General features: G+C 47.6%; 1 protein-coding gene across 1 annotated transcript in view; it reads left to right on the top strand.

Annotated features, from left to right (window-relative positions):
* Sytl3 (synaptotagmin like 3) overlaps positions 1–19710 on the top strand; it is a 54081-nt gene that overhangs the window by 26910 nt on the left and 7461 nt on the right. The window contains exons 6-10 of the mRNA XM_021635727.2: positions 1458–1536; positions 4945–5069; positions 8103–8237; positions 14568–14746; positions 17658–17760. Coding sequence (XP_021491402.1) covers positions 1458–1536; positions 4945–5069; positions 8103–8237; positions 14568–14746; positions 17658–17760 — 621 coding nt within the window. The remainder of the gene's footprint in view (positions 1–1457; positions 1537–4944; positions 5070–8102; positions 8238–14567; positions 14747–17657; positions 17761–19710) is intronic.

The raw sequence follows: 19710 nt of genomic DNA, 5'->3' as shown, positions 1-19710 counted from the left end.
CTAGGATGCTGGAGAGTTAGCCCAACAGCCTCAGAGCATGCATATCTGACTTAGCTAGAGCCGAAGGTGGAAAAGCAATTTCCTTTTCATTTTGTGGCCAGGGACCATCTGCAGTCACTGCTGGCTCCTTCTGCTTCCGCCCTGAGATATCTTGTCCTGAGTCTTGTCGCCAGCTTTCATCTCCAACTCTCAACTGTGCTTTCAAATGTGTGTGGGTCTGGCATGTGTGTAGGGCAGGTTGTGTGTGTGTGTGTGTGTGGTGTGCCTGAGAGAAGAGAACTGTATCTCAGTCTTTGCAGGCTCTAGGGGGACCAGAACCATTTATGTCCAAAGAATGTAGCTGCATGGAGTGGAACTAACTCTTTGTCTGACCTGTATCCAGGTCACAGGATAGTGTCTGGGTGCACTTGGAACCTGAAGTGCTGTGAAATTGCATGGCTTTGATTATCTTCATCAATCCGTGTGTTAGAGGGAACAGTTGTGTCTTCCATGGATATAACGTCATGTCTGTTTGAGAGACAAAAGCATGTTCATTCTTTTTCAAGTTCCCAGACACCCTGGAGTGAAGCGCACAATCCAATTCTGTTTTCTCCTGTGACTGTGTTCTGAGAACATGTTTTGGGGGAATGGATGGACACTGGAAGGGTAGCTAAATGGACTGCTGGGTGGGTAGATAGTTGTATGGGTTGATGGAAGAAGGCAAATGAGTGGATAGTGAGAAGGTGACCAAATGGGTAGCCAGTGAGTGTGTAGATGGACAGATGGTCTCTGGATGGATGGATGGGTGGGTGGATGGATGGATGGATGGGTGGATGGTACATAGAATGTTGAGGAGGCAGCGGATAGACAAGTGGAAACTGGATGGATGGGTGGGTGGATGGCTAGATTGATGGATGTTGAATGGATGGATAGGTAGACAGAGGGATAGATAAATGGGTAGGTAGGTAGATGATACGTAGATAGATAGATAGATAGATAGATAGATAGATAGATAGATAGATAGACCTAGACAAAGTTACTGTTTTCCCCTTTTCTGTGTTCTCTTTTGGGAGTGAGAACTCTCTGTTTCCAGGGTGGTCACCTTGCCCCTAATACCTTCAACCCCCATGTCACCTGCATTCTGTTCCTTCTATACAAGGTTTGGGCAGGGCTAGAAGAGAAAGGAGGTCAAACGAGCAGTAATTAACTGAGTACCATCTTTGAGCCAGTGAAATGTCAGTCATTATGTCTAGGGAGTAGTTATCTTGTGAACTCCTTTAATAAGGCTGCGAAACACAGAGAGTGATGGGTGAGTGCCAGGGATGCCTACTTCCTGGGGTCTGTGCCCTATCCCCTAGACACGCCCACACACTTTCCCACCCCTTCTTGCCTGCAGGGTTTGAAGACTGGCAGCCTGGAGACGGTGGGGGAAAGAGAGGTGGCGATCTAACAGTGCACTCTCCCGTTTCTGTTTTTAGTTACAGGAACTCGGTCACTTTAAAGGATTTAATAAGTCCGTGGAAAACTTGTTTCTATCTGTCACCACCCAGATGAAGAGTAAGTGACACTTGGGATGTGTTCTTCTACCCTGCCCTGTAGAGACCAGCCCAGGCAGGCTCAGATGGGAAAGCCGTGGGTCAATGGTGCAGCCTCCGCCTCCTTGTGGAGGGCAGGCACCATTTCACTCTATCAGCCTCATCCTGACTCCTGCTTGTCTTGCCCAAACCTGCTCAGCTCAGCAGCACAAAGGATTCCAGAGGAATGAAAACATGACACAAAAATACCTCGCAATGAATCCAAAACCAGGGCCTTTCTAGCTGGCTGAACCCAGTATCTGCCACTTGTCCATTCTTCTCACTGGTAAACTTTTCCTCGGTTGGTAGAATCCCCCAGTTGCGGTGCAGTTAACCCTGGCCTGCCATTGCTTGGCACCCCATCTCTTCCAGTGGTTCTTCTCTTCAGATCTGCTTTCACCTCTCTCTCTCTCTCTCTCTCTTCTTTTATCTTCCACTTGCTGCCATCTTTCTGTAGTTGCCTGTGGATGGTCTCCTTGTTGTTGACTCTGAGCCAAACTCTACAATTTAAATTAGTTGTCTGTATTCCACACAAGCTCCTCTCCACAGACAGCTGAAATGAGAGCCCTGCTCTTCAGATAAGTGGTGGGCTGTCCTGGGTCTCTTTCAGGAGGAGGAGGAAATCACTGAATTTCATGAGCCTATTTTCCCCTCTTTGGACAGGAGCCCAGCTGTGACAGCTGTCTGTTCGCCACATGGCTGGTGCTGGTCCCATGGCAGCCTCTAAATGAGACCCCTGCCCAGGTCCATGTGGCTTACGTGATTTCTCTATCAATGCAAAAGCACAGCTCTTAAGGAAATAAGAGATAGTTTGTTCCAGAGCCAAAGACGAGTGGTCCAGCCTACCCCAAATACTACAATCAGATGTGGTAAAAGTTTATGAAAATCTGTAGTAACAACACAAGGAAAGTCGTAAGTCAAAAACACTGCAAATGTTGGTGGGAACACAGACAGTTGGGTGATGGCAAAGTGGGGAATCTCTGTTGTAGGCCTCACGCGTTATCTGATGGTATTCTCAGCCTTGGGGCCAGCGGAAGCTGGGAAAGGATTTACCTAACAGCCACAAGGATAAACGTTAGATCGCACATAGAGGTTGGCGATAAATGTCTATTAAGGGGACCAAAGAGAGCCTAAGATAATTTGGCTTTGAACCTGCAGTCTTCAAACTCTGAACAATCACAGACTAATTGTAATTAGCCACTGGGGCTTGTACGGTCTTTAACATAGGCAAGACTTTTCTCTGGACATTCTAGTTCACACACCTCAGGCCAAGACTGCTGTGGAATCAGCACCTCAGAATTAATCCCAACACTGAGATTCCTCAGTCACTACAATCCAAAGAGGCAGCACACCCATGTCACATCACACTTGCCCTCCAGGCGAAGGTAAGTGCAGGAGTGCACCTGATGTCATCTTGTCTACACGCCTGCCCTGACACCTGACACTTGTCTGGGTAGACAGTGTGAGCTGATCTTCGGATGGGGTGACGGCCCCACCTGTCCTCAGAGAGGGGAAGTCGAGGGCAGCCCACAGCCTCTGCCCTTGGCCTGCTATCAGCTGTAGACTAGGACAGCCACAGCCACCTGTCTGTGCCCTGGGAATAGACAGCTAGCATTTGCTGAGCTGGCTCCCATGTCCTCGTTTAGATTCTCTGTGTGTGTTCGTCGTTCTGTTTTCCTGCAGAAGCAGGTACAGAGGAGAGCCCAGCCTTAGAGGTGGGGAACGTGGACAGGACAGCCTTTTGCTCCTTTCACATTAGTGCCTGGGGTCCCCAGGGGCAGGCTTGAAAAGGGCCTGAAGCAATTTGAGGACCAGTGGCCCAGGATGCTAAAGCTGGTTTGAAACCACAGGGCTTGAGAATAACTACACAGAGTGGATATCCACGGCAGCTGGAAGAAACCAGAGATTCTGTTCGTTCATTTGTTCGTTTGGTTTGGTTTTTTTGAGACAGGGTTTCTCTGTGTAGCCTTGGCTGTTCTGGACTCGCTTTTGTAGACCAGGCTAGCCTTGAACTCAGAGATTCACCTCCTTCTGGACCCCTTCAGCGGAGGGGTTGATTCTTCCCTGGGAGCAATGTTTTTCTTTCTGCTCCTTCACCCTCCCCCCCCATTCAACCAATCGTACTGACAGAAGTTTCCTCTACCTTGAAATGGACCAAATAGGCACAGCCCCAGGCTAGTGTGAGCAGACTGATGGCAAACAATTTCTCCCAGTGACCAGAGTTGACAATCTTTTGCTCCTTTCACATTGAAGCTGCTAAGGTGGCTGTCATCAAGGATTGCCACCATATGCCAGCTTTTTCCAGTTGCCGGCATCAACTGATGCCCCCTCCCCCGCACACACACACAAGCTATTTCTGGATAGACTTGAGAATGCTGGGGTGGCGTGGCTCCCGGAGAAAAGGAGCCAGAAAGTGAGGTTGGCAAACTGAGTGCTCCGGGCTGGGAAGCGGGTCTAGGACAGCCACGGGCTGGGAAGCCTGGGCTCTTCCCCGTGACTTCTTCTCCATGTGTGGAGCAGAAGGCTGAGCCAGCACACATCCTGCTCGTGCGATCCCGGGAAGGGGGGGGGCTGCCGCAAGGACCGCAGCTGGGAGTCAGCTATACCTTAGGCTTCAGAGACATGGGGTAGTCGGTAAATGATCTCCCGAGTAATTTTAATATTCATGAGCTATCTTAATAAGCTGAAGGTTAAGTGAAGTGTGGAGTTAAAAATTAATGTCACCTGTTCTTAGTGTCGTTAAGGGAAAATAGAAGGTAATTTAAATTTCATCTTTAGAGAACACGGCTATAAAGATGGTTGAGGGGCCTTTCACTGGCATGGGCTTCCCTTCCTCATACTTTGTTCATAGTTATTTTAATGTATGTCCCAAGAAAACTCCTCATTCAGCATAGACCACAGAAGCCAAAAGCCTGGACATGATTATCATACAGAGATCCAAAGTTTAAGTGATTTTTTTCTTCCAGGGCATCATAAAACAACTATTAGACCACTTCAAATCTTACTCCCTTCCAGTAGTCACAAGAGAAAGCAGTTTGTCAACAGTCTGTCAGGAACACCTAGAAGGCAAGCTGCTTGTGTCTGGACAGGTGGTTTATCATACAGATGGCCTGGGGTGCAGGAAAGCTGGGGGGTCCCTTTCCACAGTGACTGCTCACAGAGCACGGGACAGTGAGGACCCCGAAGGGTCCGGCCTTTCCTCTTCCTGCCTCAGCACAGTGTCTGGTCAGCCTGGTGTCCTTTGTTCAGCTGTGGGCCTGCCACCCTTGCCTGGCCATCTTTCCCTGCTTTTCTGGGCCCTAGGATTTGTGGCTAGAGGGGACTCCAGAGGAGGGCTCCCTCGAGTCTTGGCAAAGCTTTGTGCTCCCGACTGTCATCCCTTGTCTTCTAGAGCTCTCCAAGTCCCAGAATGACATGACCTCTGAGAAGCATCTTCTCGCCATGGACCCCAGGCAGTGTGTGGGCCACACAGAGAGGCGGAGCCAGTCAGACACTGCTGTCAACGTCACCTTCAGGGTAAGCACTGAGGTCTACCGGTCTCGGCCCTGACCACCTTCATGTCCTCTTTCCTGAGTTTTCTGCCCTGTTTTCCTCTGCATTTACTTTTCTTTTTATAGAAAACATCAGTCAGCCAGGAAAACCTAATTCTACATAGTCTGTTTGGGGGTACACCTGAGCAAAGGAGGCACACAGTTTAAGATCCAAACCAGGGGGCTCAGAGGTTAAGAGCACTGACTGTACTTCCAAAGGTCCTGAGTTCAATTCCCAGCAACCACATGGTGGCTCACAACCATCTATAATGAGATCTGGTGGTGCCCTCTTCTGGCATTCAGGTGTATATGCAGGCAGAGTACTGTATACATAATAAAATCTTTAAAAAAAGAAAGAAAGATCCAAGCCAGAAGCGATAGCTTGTGCCTGTATTCCTGTACAGGCTTTAAGCAGCTGTATTCCTGTACAAGCTTTAAGAAGCTCCCAAGGCTGCTTGTCTTTGGCTCACTGGCCATTTTCTGGGTCTGCAAGTTTCCCCTCATGATCAGGAGGCCTTCCTATGCCTATTCAAGGCAAAGACTCTGCCTGGGCCCCTGGTGGAAAATGAAAAACATAAACTCTACACAAGCATGGGCAAACAGGAGGGAGGCTCCTGCCGGGTGATCTAAGGCAAGAAAGCTCACCACTGGGGAAGGGGAGCTGTTAGGGAAGCCATCACTCTGCTTTCTACCTCGTGGGTTATGCCAAAAGCAGGGGCACCGGACTCCAGAGAGTGCTAGGTTTGGAGTCGATACCAGGGTTCAATCCAGCCCAGCTGGCCTGGCTGGCAGGGTAGTGCCTGTTGTCTGCAAGCCAATGCGGCTGCCTGCTGAGCCCTGCGGGGACCTATGTCCCCCCTCTGTGACTGTGGGCTCCGTCCATGGTGCCCCCAGACTGTCTGTTTCTTGAGATGATGGTGAGCTTAACCTACTTTCCTTCTGGAACAAGCTCTACAGCGGTGGTTCTCAACCTATGAGTCTCAGCCCCTTTAGCAAACCTCTACCTCTAAAAATATTTATATTACGATTCATAACAGTAGCAAAATTACAGTTATGGAGTCACAACGAAAACAAGCTTATGGTGTGTGTGGGGGGTCACCACAGCACAAGGAACTGAAAAGGGTCGCAGCATTAGGAGGGTTGAGAATCCCTGCTCTAGAGATTTCAGGCCCTGCCTCCATCTGCTGCCCTTCACCTGAGCCCAGGATGTTCCTTGGTAAGAGGAAAACAGCAGGAGTCTCCGTTTGCCCAGCATGGAGTTCCTGTATGCAGCCAGCGAGACAATGCAGCCTCTACTTTGCCAGCGAAGTCCCCTGATAGAATCTCTAAACTTCAGCATTTGTTACGATGTGCTAGACGCTGAATGTACACAGAGCTTTTCACGGGCTGCCGATCCTACAAAATGGGTATTAAACGTAGCCCTGTTTTACACCGAGAGACATGAAGGCTTAGGTTAGGGCTGGTGCCCACAGTTTCACAGCAGAGGTGGGAATGCTGTGTTTGAACTGGTCTCGTCTGAGCTCTGGAGTAGCTGCTCCGGCTGTGTGCTGTGGCTGTAGGAGAGTCCCCAGGCTCTTCAAATGCAGACTCCCACATCATGGAGTCCTCACTGGGTATGAGCTTCAGAGGCTCGGAGGCATCTCTGCTGAGCTTCTGGGCGATAAGGAGCTGCCAGAGCTGGTGGTTTTCCAATGACTTGTGTCTCAAGTTTGAGATTTACTCTTCAGGCCTTTTGAAGTTCCTAAGTGCAAACAAGCACCAGCTCACAGTGTCTTCCCTGGAGCCAAACCCTTCTCTTCAGGGGGATAGGTGGAAGCTAGCGTAAGGTCCATTTCCAAAGTACTTTGTCCTGGGCAGATGGTACCTTGATGGTACCTTAGCTGCTATGTTATCAGAGACGATAACCACGTCTCCCGTGACCATGATAAAAAACCTGAGCTTCACTTGGAGGCCAACCAACACACCCAGTGGCTCACGGCTAGCGAAAGACGGTGCCAGGCGTAGAATCTGGGTTTAGACATTGCTAATTTCTAGGCTGCTTCAGTTTCCCCTGTGAGGCCTGACAGAGAAGGGTTCAAGGAAGGGAACTCCAGAAGTACACTGACCAGGCAGTTGAAGCTGGTGTGATGGCGTCACTGACCGGAGGCTAGCCACATGAGGACACTGGGGTGGAGAGATGGCAGGAAACAGTGTGGTCAGAAGGGGCCGGCCAGTGTTCCAGCTCCTGTGATGAGACATGCTGTGTCTTTTCCCCTGTGGTGCAATGTGCTCCATGAGGGATATCCCAGCTTTCCTCAGGCCTCACGCCTGGCATTCTGAATGTCGGTGTCACATGGCATCCTTGGCACGTCCCTCCGCTGCTGCCTCCCAGGCAGCCACAGCCCAGTGGCTGCTTGATTGATGGGTTGTGGGAGTTGAGAGCTCCAAGCAAGGAAGTGCAGGGAAGGCTGTGGATAGACATCGCCGACCATGTGAACCCCACCCCTCGGATGTCCTCTGTGGCCAAAGTCTCAGCGTGGAACCTCGCTTATCAATTTTATTTCCCTTCAACTAATTTGAGTGGGAAATCACCTGTGAGGTCAGTGGTTAGCTCCGAGAAGTACAGCTGTAACATAGAAGAAACACCAATCATTAGCAAAAGAAAAAAAAAAAAGGAATAAATACAATTTAAAGATGCATTTCCCTGCTTTACGAGCACGTTGGAAGTAAAGTCTCTCAGTATGAATGTATTTCATGTGCTTACATGCCACGATCATCATTAAAGTCCGAATTTAAACTTCCTTAACATATTCTAGAGTCCGAAGCGGCCCACCCGTCAAATTCTTCTGGCTATCCCTAACGCGGGTGTCTCGGGGCCTGCTGGTGTGTGGGGCATACACTCATCCGAACACGTGTCTGGCTCCTCAGCCACTCGAACTGTATGTGTTGGAAGCATCAGTTCACAGGTGAAGGCTGGGCTCGCTGGACTCTCAGTCGAGTGGGCACGATGGGCTATGATGTTTGCTTTTACTCTCTCTAGAAGGCCAGCACCCCCGATATTCTCAAATTGTTCCATCAAGAAGATCCCAAGGACCCTCCCCGCCCTGTTTTGAAGCAAGATACTCTCCAAGGGAGTCCAACACACAGCACTGTTTTCTCTGGAGGCTCGAGACACGTGAGTCCAGTCCCACTACCTTACACAATGAGCCGTGAGGTTGTGAAGACATCAGGGTGTAGAGAGGCAGCTCAGCAGCAGGGCACAGGCCCAGCAGGTACGCAGCACGGCTCTGTGTTGATCCTCCGCGCCAGGCTAGACGAGGTGCGGGGCATTGAACTCGAACGGCCCCCGTAGGCTCATATATTTGAATGCTTGGCCCTCGGTTTGATAGAACTGTTTGGGAAGGATTGGGAGGTGTGGCCTTGTTGGAGGAGGACCGTCACTGGCTTGAACTTTGAAGTTTCAAAAGCCCATGCTGTTCCCAGTTAGCTCTCTCTCTGCCTCAAGCTTGTGAAGCTAACAGGAGCTCTGCTGTAGCTCCAGCACCGTGCCTGCCTGCTGCCAGGCTCCCCACCAATGATTGTCATGGACTCACCCCCTGAAACCGTAAGCTCCCAAGGAACTTTCTTCCATAAGCTGCCTTGGTGATAGTGATAGTGAGAGAAAAGTAAAGACACACAGGAAGGAAGAAACTATGGTCTTGTGGTCAGACTCTAAGGGTAGAGCTAGGAGGTGATTTCTGTGAGCTTTGGAGCTAGGGAAGGCCTCAAAATTATGTTGAGGCCAGCTTGTCTTTTCACCTTTTTAAAAATGTCATCTTGTTGAGAGCGTTGTTGTATCCTCAGAAAGTAATTGGTGATTGTGCTTGTTTTTGTCAACTCCACACAAAACAGAGGGAACCTCAAGTGAGGAACTGCCTCCATCAGATTGGCTCATCAGTGGGCAAGTCTGTGGGGCATTTTCTTTGGTGATAAATGGCCAGAAGGCAGCCCTGTCCTTTGTGGGCGGTGTCACCCTTCGGCAGGCGGTCCTGGGTTGTATAAGAAAGCAAGCTGAGGAAACCATAAGCCAGTAAGCAGTGTCCCTCCGTGGTCTCTGCTTCAGTTCCTATCTCCTGGTTCCTGCCTTGAGCTCCTGCCCTGGCTTTCTCCTGATGGATTATGACCTGTAAGCGAAAACAGACCCTTTCCTCCCAACATTGTTTCAGGTCACGATGTTTATCATAGCAACAGAAAGCAAACCAGGACAGTAACAAAATAAGGGTGTGTTTCAAGGGAAAGTTTTAAAGTTTGTTTTGTTTTTTTTGAGACACAGTCTCTGTGCATAGCCCTGGCTGGTTTAGAACTCGCTATGTAGACCACACTGGCCTGGAACTCAAGAGATCACCTGGCTCTGCTGCCCAAGTGCTGGGCTTAAAGGCATGCGCCACCATGCTCAGAGGAAATGTTTTAAAGTCTGATGATCTCATGTATCAAGGTTTTCTTCTCTGAGTTTTCTTGTGGTTTATAGCTTCATGAGCTGTGGAGGTAGCGTTCTGTTCTGTGTAGAAGCTTTAATAAGAAATTTCCTTTTTATGTTTTCATCTGTGCTCTAAGGCTAATTTTATTAGGCTATTTAATCAGTACAGTATCCCTTGTTTTAAAAAGACTGTCTTTCCCTTAGAGACTTGATCATTTTGTCCCATCAAGTCTTATAAGGGAGATTCCGGTCCTGGACTCTGTCCCCTGGTCACAAGGTCTTTCCTTATGCCCAGACCATCTTGTCTTGTTTGTAAGTTTTGAGACGTAAGTCTTCCAATTTTACTCTTCTTTTTCAGGATGGCTTCATTATGTTTAAACTCTGTCTTGTTTCGAGACTGGCATTTGCAGTCACCTGTTCACTCATTTACTAAACAAAACTAAATGGTACTTATGCCTAGAATTTTAGTGAGGGAACACTGCCTCTCTTGACAGTTTTTATCGGTTTTGTGCTGCTACCACAAAACACCACTGGCTCGGTAATTTGAAAACAACAGAAGTTCACTGCTTATAGTTCTAGAAGATGGGATTCCAAGATCAAGGCAGTGGCAGACTCAACCTGTTAAGGGGCCGTTTCCTGCTTCCTCCTAGCATCTCCAAGCTGTGTCCTCTCCTGGTGGGAGCTCCAGGATTATCACATTCCTAGCATCTTCTGCATGATGCTTCTATTTCGCTTACCTGCCTTCTATCAGCTGCTCGTCAGAATGTAATTCCCAAGTCCCCTGAGCAGTGTCTCACACCCATGGGATCCTAGATAAGCACCAGATGACCGGGTCAATCACCCATCACAGCTCTCGTGCTCTGAAAGCCTACATTGGAGGCTTCTCATCTCAGACGTTCTCCTGTGACCCCGTCGTGGAGGGCACTGGTAGTCCACTTCACAACTGAGCAGCCTGGAGTCCAAGGGTCAGATGGCTTCCCAGAGTCCTTCAGGGGCTGTGGGACTTGTGGTCAACTTGGGACCACAGACTATCAGATATGCTTGTGGAGCTCTTGTATGGACTGGTTTTTCCTACTTGCACTGTCCCAGTTTCTTCTCTCCCTATAGCTGATCCTTGCCTGGAAAACCTTTGAGAATTAAGGTTGGGCAGAAGAAATGGTTCAGTGGGTAAAACTATGATCCTGATGACCTAAGTTCAAATCCCTGGGACCCTATGAAAGCCAGGTGCTGTGGCATGTGTCTCTAAACCCAACACCCCTACTGTGAGATGGGTGGTGGACACAGGAGAATATCCCAAAAGCTCAATGCCAGCTAGCCTGGTGGAAGGTGGAAGGTGACACCCAGATTTGTTCTCTGACCTTCATATGTGCACTGTGGTGTATGTGCCTTCACATACATATCCCCCCCCCCCCAAATCTCATACAAAAAATTATTTTTGTTGTTTTGTTTTCGAGACAGGGTTTCTCTGTTTTAGCCCTAGATGTCCTGGAGCTCATTCTGTAGACTAGGCTAGCCTCAAACTCACAAAAATCTGCCTGACCCTGCCTCCTGAGTACTGGGATTAAAGGCACCTGCCCAAGAAAATGAAATTTTAGAAGGTATTCTGGGAAGAGTTAAGGCCGTGACACTGAGGAGAAAGACACTGCCATAGGCCTTTTTTCTTAGGATAGTTTCTCAATAGGCCTTACATTCTCATCTCTTCTCACTTTTTTTCCTGGTGTGTACCTTCCAAGTTTATGATGGTGAGTTTAGATTGTTGTCTTGTTGTAACATCTTTTAAACTGAAGCAGTGCTTGCCTGAGGGATTCAAACTTCCATAAGGCAAAAAACCCACTGTTTTAGTTTTTCGAGACAGGGTTTCTCTGTGCAGCCGTGGCTGTCCTGAAACTCACACTGTAGACCAGACTGGCCTCGAACTAACAGAGATCCCCCTGCCTCAGGATTACAGTGCACCACTGCACCCAGCTTACTTTGTTATCTCTTGTCCAAATACATTGTCTGCCCTTCCTAGAGGAATTCACAACCCTTAGAAACAAGGAACTGGGCTAGGAAAAGCTTATGAAATCTCCACTTACACACAGACATGGGCAAAAAAAAAAAAAAAAAAATAGAGACAATTTCCTCCCAAGGAGTCAAATCGGGGCAAAATTATAGCGAAATGTTATTTTGGGATGATGTTAATAACGTCTAAAAAATTCAAGGCTGGGGCACAGAGCAGCAGGCATGTGGAAACCACATGATGGGTGGAAATGGTTGCAGCTTCCCCGGAGGGCAGTTAGAGATACATGCATATATTCAAAAGCCTTGAGGTGTCTTCTTCCTGCTTCTGCCACAAGGGCCTTGTGTATGCTAAGCACATCCGCTACCACCGAGTTTCACTCCCAGCCCTGTGGGTCCTCTTGAATAATTGAACAGACAGGAGACATTTTTAAAGAGCTCCCTGAATGATGCCCCGAATGTACAGTATGGATGTCCAGGGCAGCGCTGTTTATAATTGTTTTAATTTTGGAAATTTGGCAGCACAGCAGCCAAACAGAAACAAGTTGTGGTTCATATGTACATAAGATGCTTTTAACTATGTGAACACCAGCATAAGGCAGAGTATTTGGGAGGGGCTGTTGGCACACGGTTTCTTATGAAACCATGAAGAAAAATAAAGTTGATTAGATAAGGTCGATTAGCAGGTGGATTTGAAGCAGCCTGCGCTCAGACAGGAAGGAAGGGAGTAACTAAAGAAGGGGAATAGTTCTGAAAGCCTGGTGGTGCTTTTTTCCTTTTTTAAATCTTGTGTGCGTATGTGCTCATGCATGTGACAGAGGCGTGTACACCTTGTATCCCACGTGTGGAAGTCAGAATAACCACAGGCATCGCTCTCCACCCTCTCCCTGGTTTGAGACAGGGTCCCTTGCTCCCACGGCTTGTGCCAGGACAGCTGGCCTGAGAGCTTCCATCGGGTTCTCCTGTCTGCGCCTGTAGGATCAGTGAGATTACGGATGTGGCTGTGTGTGGGTTGTGGGGACCTGACTCCCCAGCCCCAGGGTTCTTAACACAGGGGCGGGGATAGATGTTATTCTTATTGTCATTATTTAACCACTCTTGTACACTACACACATTGTTTGATACCCTATGCATTTTGCAGCCAAGAAGAAGACAAGAGCGAAGGAAAAGGTCTGCCTGGCTTGCAAAGGGCCCAGATGGTGCCCATACACTTGGGCGCTGTCCACAGGCAGGGTTCTAAGCCTCTTTGTCCTTATAACTGAGCCAACACAGCCGTATGAAAGAGATTCTGTTTTACAAATGAGGAAACTGAGGAAAACTGCTGGAGACCAGACGGCCATCAGGGCTTAGGCCAGGGTGAAAGTCCTCCTTTGTAGTACTTTGCAATACTTTCGTAGTACTTTTTCATGTGTTTTTGGTTTTCAGAATTTATTACTTAAAAAACAAACAAACAAACAAACAAACATTGCTACAGTTTTTTCTAGATTTTCTGCCTTTGTGACGTAGACAGGCCCAGGATGACCTTGTGACCTTCAGGGGGTCCCTGGCAAGTGAGATAGATTCCTGACCACTGGTGGGTGAGCTGGGTTTCCTTTCTAAGGCAGACAGTGCCTGTGGCTCTCCTGGGAGTCAGGCAGCCCTTCTCCATTGCCCCCTTGGGCCAGAACCTTTTGATTGACTTGATTTACTGCTCAAGTTGGAAGCTTGCTCTGAAGTTCTGTTCTGGCTCTGGGGAAAACAGAACTGAGCTCAGACAAGGCCATGGTAGAGTGGCAGCCACTGCCAAAGGACTTTGTGCAGAGGGCAAAGTACTTCTCCTTGGCTGAATTCTAGGCAAAGGGCCCCTTGGGGTATTTCCCAGTCCTGGGCATGGAACAAAACTAGGACCTCCTACATTGTAGGCAATTGCTGTATGGCTGAGCTATAGTCCCAGCACAAATGTTGTTTTAGTGACTAGGATTCTTTAGTTCTTCCATTCCCCACCTCTTCCTTCTCCTGGGCAGCTCCCTTCTCTTGCCAACCCCTCTCCCCATCTCCCCGGTCTTCATTTTTAACCCTCACTCATTCTCCTTGCCTCACTATGCCATGTGTCCTTGAGCATCTGCCATTTCAGAGTTGTTTTCTATTCTGGCACTCATGTGGTTTGGTAAGAAGACATTTTTCTGGGGCTGGGTGTGGCAGAGCTGGCCGTATTCTTGGCTGGTTGGTTCAGGTTCCAGGCCCTCTGAGTTGGTTTGGTTTGGTTTTTCTCTCAGTCTGCTGTAGGGTTTCTGGGTTTCTTTTCAGGGAGTTTTTTGGTACAGAGGAGCCAGTCAGGTATTAGAAGCAGAAATTATTTAAGCTTCACGGTTCCTATAAAGTCAATGTGATGAGATGAACTAGTCACAAATGGGGACAGCCCAGTAGATTTAACAGTGGGAAGATGACTTAATCTTTCAGTCACAGGCATCCTGTGATACTTCATGTATCATTTAAGCTTAGACTCTTCTAATATTTGAAGGTAATTTCATTTTTACTTTAGGTGCCCATAAAATTTAAATATAATTTACTGTTATCTTTGTGCAGTCCACATAAGTTATTTTGTGAAGCCTTTGTAACTCTGAGATCAGTATTATATTTTTCTCTGTTAGACTTTGCCACAGCCAGTGAGTGGCAGGGTCAGCCCTGGATCCCATTTCCCTCTGATCCCCAACCCCAGCCACTTTGTCTCTCTGCTGCTATGTACACACTGTCCGGCCAGGCCCAAGAGTTATTCTCGAAGAAGGGCACACGAGCTAGTCCACTTCACCCGGTGACCCGAGGTGAAGACTGATTGGGTAGCCCTTTGTTGCCAGGCAGAGGCGTAAGGAGGCGAGGCCTGCTGAGGATGCCCATCACCTTGCCGTTCACTGGACGGCAACTTCGGTTAGCAAAGTACAAGCTGGGATGCATTTACCCGTGTAACGTGAGTCAGGGCACGTGCGCCGTGTGAATTGTGATGCACTGTGAGAACAGAACTGCAAGGTATTTATAAGCCGTGGAGTAATTTATTTTGTCTGCCATCGATTTCAGGGAAGCTTAATTAGCATTAACAGCACCTGCACGGAGATGGGTAATTTTGACAATGCTAATGTCACTGGAGAAATAGAATTTGCCATCCGCTACTGCTTTAAAAGCCATTCTTTAGAAGTGTGCATCAAGACCTGCAGGAACCTCGCCTACGGAGAAGAAAAGAAGAGAAAGTGCAATCCGTAAGTGGGTTTGTCTGCTGTTGTTTTTAATTGAAATTTTGGCGTCAGGCAGCTATTGCACCTTGATGTATGGCTCACGGAAGGGCAAAGGTGGGTTAGTAGAGAATCAAAGTCCGGCTTTAAGGCCCTTCGGCTCTACGGGTCTTTGGATGCTCAGGGAGTATTTTAGACCATCGGAGTTGCTGTGACAGAAGGCTGGTGTTTATCCTTGCAGCTGAGGATGCTGGGAGTCCAGGTGCTGGCAAAGCTAGTGTTCATGGAGGGCCAGCTTCCCGGTTTATAGGTGGACAGCTGAGCCCGTCATCCCACGGGAGAAGGGCAAGCAGTCTGAGGACTCCTTTATGAGAGCAAATCCCATTCCGGAAGGCCACTCTTACGCCTATTCACCTCCCAAAGGCTCCACTTTCAAATATAATCACGTGGGAGTTAAGTTCCAACAGAGGAGTTGAAACTTAGGGGCACAGACATTCCGAGTACATCAAAGAACCGCAGCCAGTCCGTGGGGAAAGGAGGCCTGCAGTAAAGGCTGTTGGAATTGGAGTTCACACAAGAAAACCAAAATTAGCATCTTCCTTCCCGCAATTCATAATGACTTCCTCTTGAAGATCTATTTCTTTTATGTGTATGGATGGTTTGCCTGCGTGTATGCATGGGCTCCACATGTATGCAGTGCCCACGTGTCCTACATTTGGTTTTTTTTTATTTTCTCTATTGTGTTTTATTTTTATTTCTTCTGTTATTTGTAAAATTAATATCCTTAGAATTTTTTCTAGTATTTTAAGGTTAAAGTTTAAAAAAATTAATTTAAGTCTTTCTTCGTTGTAAAAACAAACATTGCTTTGACAAAATATCCCAAATTTTGAAATGTGAAAGTCAGAGGGTTTTTTGGGAACTAAGACTATACCAGATCCCCAGGCTATGGGGTCTGCAGAAGGACAGAAGCTGAGACCAGGCAATAAAGGGTCTTTATGAAAAAATGTAATCTCTCTATAAATTTGTATTTTGATGGGTATGCATGACTGAGGAGCTATTGAAGACTTCAGAATGGAGGCGAGTTTGATTAACTTATCAGTCCATTGCTTTTGCTTCCATCACCTGCCAACTAGAAATTAAAACAATTTAGAGAGGGGGAAGTCCTTGCTTTAAGCCTTGCCAGGAAACCAATTCTTCTACTTTTAATATGAGATGATCTAAGTACTACACACACACACACACACACACACACACACACACACACACACATAATTTTATATATATATATGTCATATATATACATACATACATGCATTCATATATTAGAAGAAAATAGAAACATAGTCATGCATCAATAATTTTCAAGTGGCATGGGGATTCCATACACACAAAAAAGCAGATTTTTAAAAACTATTGTTGCTGAAGAGATTTGGTTTTGGTTTCTTGAGACAGGATCTTGCTACACAGTTCAGACTGTCCCAGAACCCACAATAGAGCCCGTGCTGGCCTCAACTCACAAGGCCTCCTGTCTCACCCTCCCACGTACATACATACTTTGCTTTTGTTTTGAGTTTTCTTTCTATCTTTTTTTCTTTCAGCACTGGTGGTCACAGCCAGGGCCTTGTCCATGCAAAGAACATGCTCCACCTCTGAGTCCTAACCTCAAACGCCTTAGAAGGCAAAGGCTTGAAAAATTTATCCTATCAGATTCTCTCCAAGAAAAGTCATCACAAATAACCTAGAAAAGGAGCAATAGCTGGAGTAAGTCACACACGCATACACACACACAGCAGAACTTTTAGTGCCCTATTGTAAACAGGGATCCAGTCTATTTGAAATAGGGCTTAAAAACCATTTTCCTAGGCCTGAGGTCTAGCTCAGCAATAGTGTGTGTGTCCAGGATGCCGAGGCCTCACCCTCTGCACCAAGAAACACATCCCCAAGGGCTGGGAAAGGACTGAGGATGTAAGTTAGTGATAGAGAACATGCTCTGCATGCATGAGGCCCTGTATCACTTTCTAGCTTCCTGCAGGCAGGTGTGTGCATGCACGAACACTCATGCATGCGCGCATACGCATGCACGCACACGCCCACACACACACACAAAGCAACTTTTAAAAATATGAACAGGTTTACCACAGGGAAATCCAAGTGGCTAACGCCTCTATGGGGAACTTTGTTCATAAAAGTGATATTTCTTTTTTATATCAGTGGGGGAAATTTTATAAATTATTTTCCTCCTTAGTTCTGAGGGCTCAAGGGTAGCAATGGGTGGAGGTGGGAAGAGGGGGCCTGGCACATTCTTGGGACAACTGGTTCTGTGGTCATTATCAGACTGGAGGTGAGGAGCTGAGACATTCTAGACATGGGGTCTGAGAGAGCAAGGTCGAGACCTTTGCCCAACACTTGGCTGAAGCTGTGTGAGGCAGAAGTTGCTCACACGCACTTGGCCTGTGAAGGGATCCCTCAGTCAATGAAGGGCTTGCCCTGCAAGTGTGAGGACCTGAGTTTGGATCCCCAATAGTCATGTAAAAAGCTGTGCACGTGGAGGCACCTCCATAATCTCAGTGATGGAGAAGTAGAGACAGGAGGAGCTCTGGGGCGTACAGACCAGTCTAGAGACCTGATGATGATAACCATGTTAACAATAATGTAGAAGGCAATTAAGGAAGACATCAAACATCAGCCTCTGGCCTACGCATGAAGGTACATATGTTAGACATATGTGTGCATGTGTATGCGCTCATAGGCACAACACACACACACACACACACACACACACACACACACATCAGAATGCCTTGTGTCTTGCCTATCAACTCAAGCTCCAACAGGGAATCAGGGCAGAGAAAACGCTGATGCTGTGTTCTGTTCCCCTGAACTCTCTGTTCACCCAATGTTGAATTGCCTCTTTGTCCTTCTGGCTCTGCCCCACCAGGTATGTCAAGACCTACTTGCTGCCTGACAGGTCCTCCCAGGGAAAACGCAAGACTCGAGTCCAAAAGAGCACTCTGGACCCAACTTTTGAGGAAACCTTGAAGGTACTCGCTGGGCGAGCAAACATTCCTGAATCCTCCCCACCCCAGGTGGGGCCCAGGGTCAGAGTCCAGGGTGCCTCTTTGAAATTCTTGAGTCAGTTACATATAAATGCAGACACCTATACTTTTCTTCGTGGTTCTGTCAATCAGTGCCCAGTTGAAGAAAGGCAGACATGAGCCTTTGTACTCTGCCTGACTTGGAAACAGCTTTGGATTAATGATTTCTGAGGAACTGCACGTCTCACGCTAACAGCTGGGTGTGCAAGGAGACCTGAAAGAGTGGTATGTCTTGTAACGTTTGCCTGAATAGCAGAGAGGTGTTCTCAAGCAGAGGATTCTGGGAATGAAGCTGATGCATTTTAGTCTTGGGAGAAGTGCCTCTTTTTTGAAATACATGAAAGCCATAGGTTTCTCCTTTTATGAAAAAAAAAATGTCATTTTTATTAAGAACAACAAATTGCGTGATCAGGGAGATGCTCAGTAGGGAAAGTCTTCGGAACCCACATACAGCCAGACTCACAACACTTGTTGTAGTCTCCTTCAGCAAGGTGGGAGGTGGAGAGAGTCCCCAGAAGCCGGCAGGCCAGCTAGCCTGGTGGGCACAGCGGCAAAACAAGGGACCCCGTCTCGCACAAGGTAGAGGGTAAGGGACGAGGCTGTTCTGTGACCTCCAGAGGTGTTCGTGCGTGTGCTCATGTGTACCCATATTCATGGACACGCCCACCCTACACACCCATCCCCATCATATGCGTATCATATACACACATTATATACATATCACACGTGCAGATAAGCAAGAAATTCTAAAGGAATTATTTGAATTTTCACTTTCTGTCCTACTGAAAAACAAGGTTAAGCTTTTGAGCTGAGCCAGGGGCCTCAAGCCTTATTTGAGGTGGAGGAAGTCCCAGCCATGAGCTGTGGCTGCTCCAGCCATGGGCTGCCTGGCCCCAAGGAAAACCCCAGCCAGTACAGGCAGCAACAAAGTTGCCCTGGCACTGGCAGGTGAAGAGGGCTTTGTCTGCCTTTCTTGGCAAGTAGCAGCAGTTAGGGGCCATGTGGGGGCTGGAAGGGCGCCTTGAATTCATTAAATCATCATCATAATAGCCATTGTTTCCAGTGCTTCGGGTAAGCACTGAGGACGGTATTAAGAAGCTTCACTTGCCAACGGGGAAATTAAACTTGGGGAGCTGGAGAAGCTTAGCAGGAACTCACAAGGGAGAGGCTGTCCTTGAAAGGTTGAGGTGGGAAGGGAGGAATCCCCAGTTTTTAGATTGCAGATTCTGACTCAGCAGGTGTAGGTAGGGCCTGAAATGCCCTGTTCCCACAGACGATGCAGGCCACTTGCTTCCTGGGAGAGAATTATGTGCTGCCTGGCACATTTAGGTTGATATTAAAATATTCGTCATAAGTCTAATAAGCTATTCTGTGTAAGACTGAGGCCCAAGAAATGAGATGTGAACTGTTTTAGATAAGTATTTAATTAGGTAATTCAACTTAAAAAGTCTCAGTTGCCTTATTTAAATTACATGCACGATCTCAAAGAAACCACAATTATAGTCTGTTAGGAAGAGTTTATGGTCTTTGGGAAACTTTTAGATCTTTGTGAAAGAATAATGTCTTTAACTTAATTATACAGCATTCTGACACAGACCAAGCTTAATCTTGAAGAAACTGCTGTAGCCAGGCATGGTAGTGCATGCCTTTAATCCCAGCCCAGGAGAGACACAGGCAGGCAGATCTGACCAGCCTGTGAGTGCCAGGTCAGTCTTTAAAACCTGTGGTAGATACCCGTCCCTCTGGCTTTGACACTCAGGAGGATTGTAAGACGAGGGAAGAGGGCCGTGAGAACCACCTCTGGCTGGTTTTGAGAGATGTGAGTCGACAGCCGTTCCGCCCTGATTCCCCCCTCTTAGCAGAGGTGTGCGTATGAAAGTTGAGGCTTGGGCTAGA

Source organism: Meriones unguiculatus, chromosome 20 (assembly GCF_030254825.1).
Source record: "Meriones unguiculatus strain TT.TT164.6M chromosome 20, Bangor_MerUng_6.1, whole genome shotgun sequence".
Classification (NCBI taxonomy): domain Eukaryota; kingdom Metazoa; phylum Chordata; class Mammalia; order Rodentia; family Muridae; genus Meriones; species Meriones unguiculatus.
Note: the sequence above shows the minus strand (reverse complement) of the source record. Positions and strands in the feature narration are given on the sequence as shown.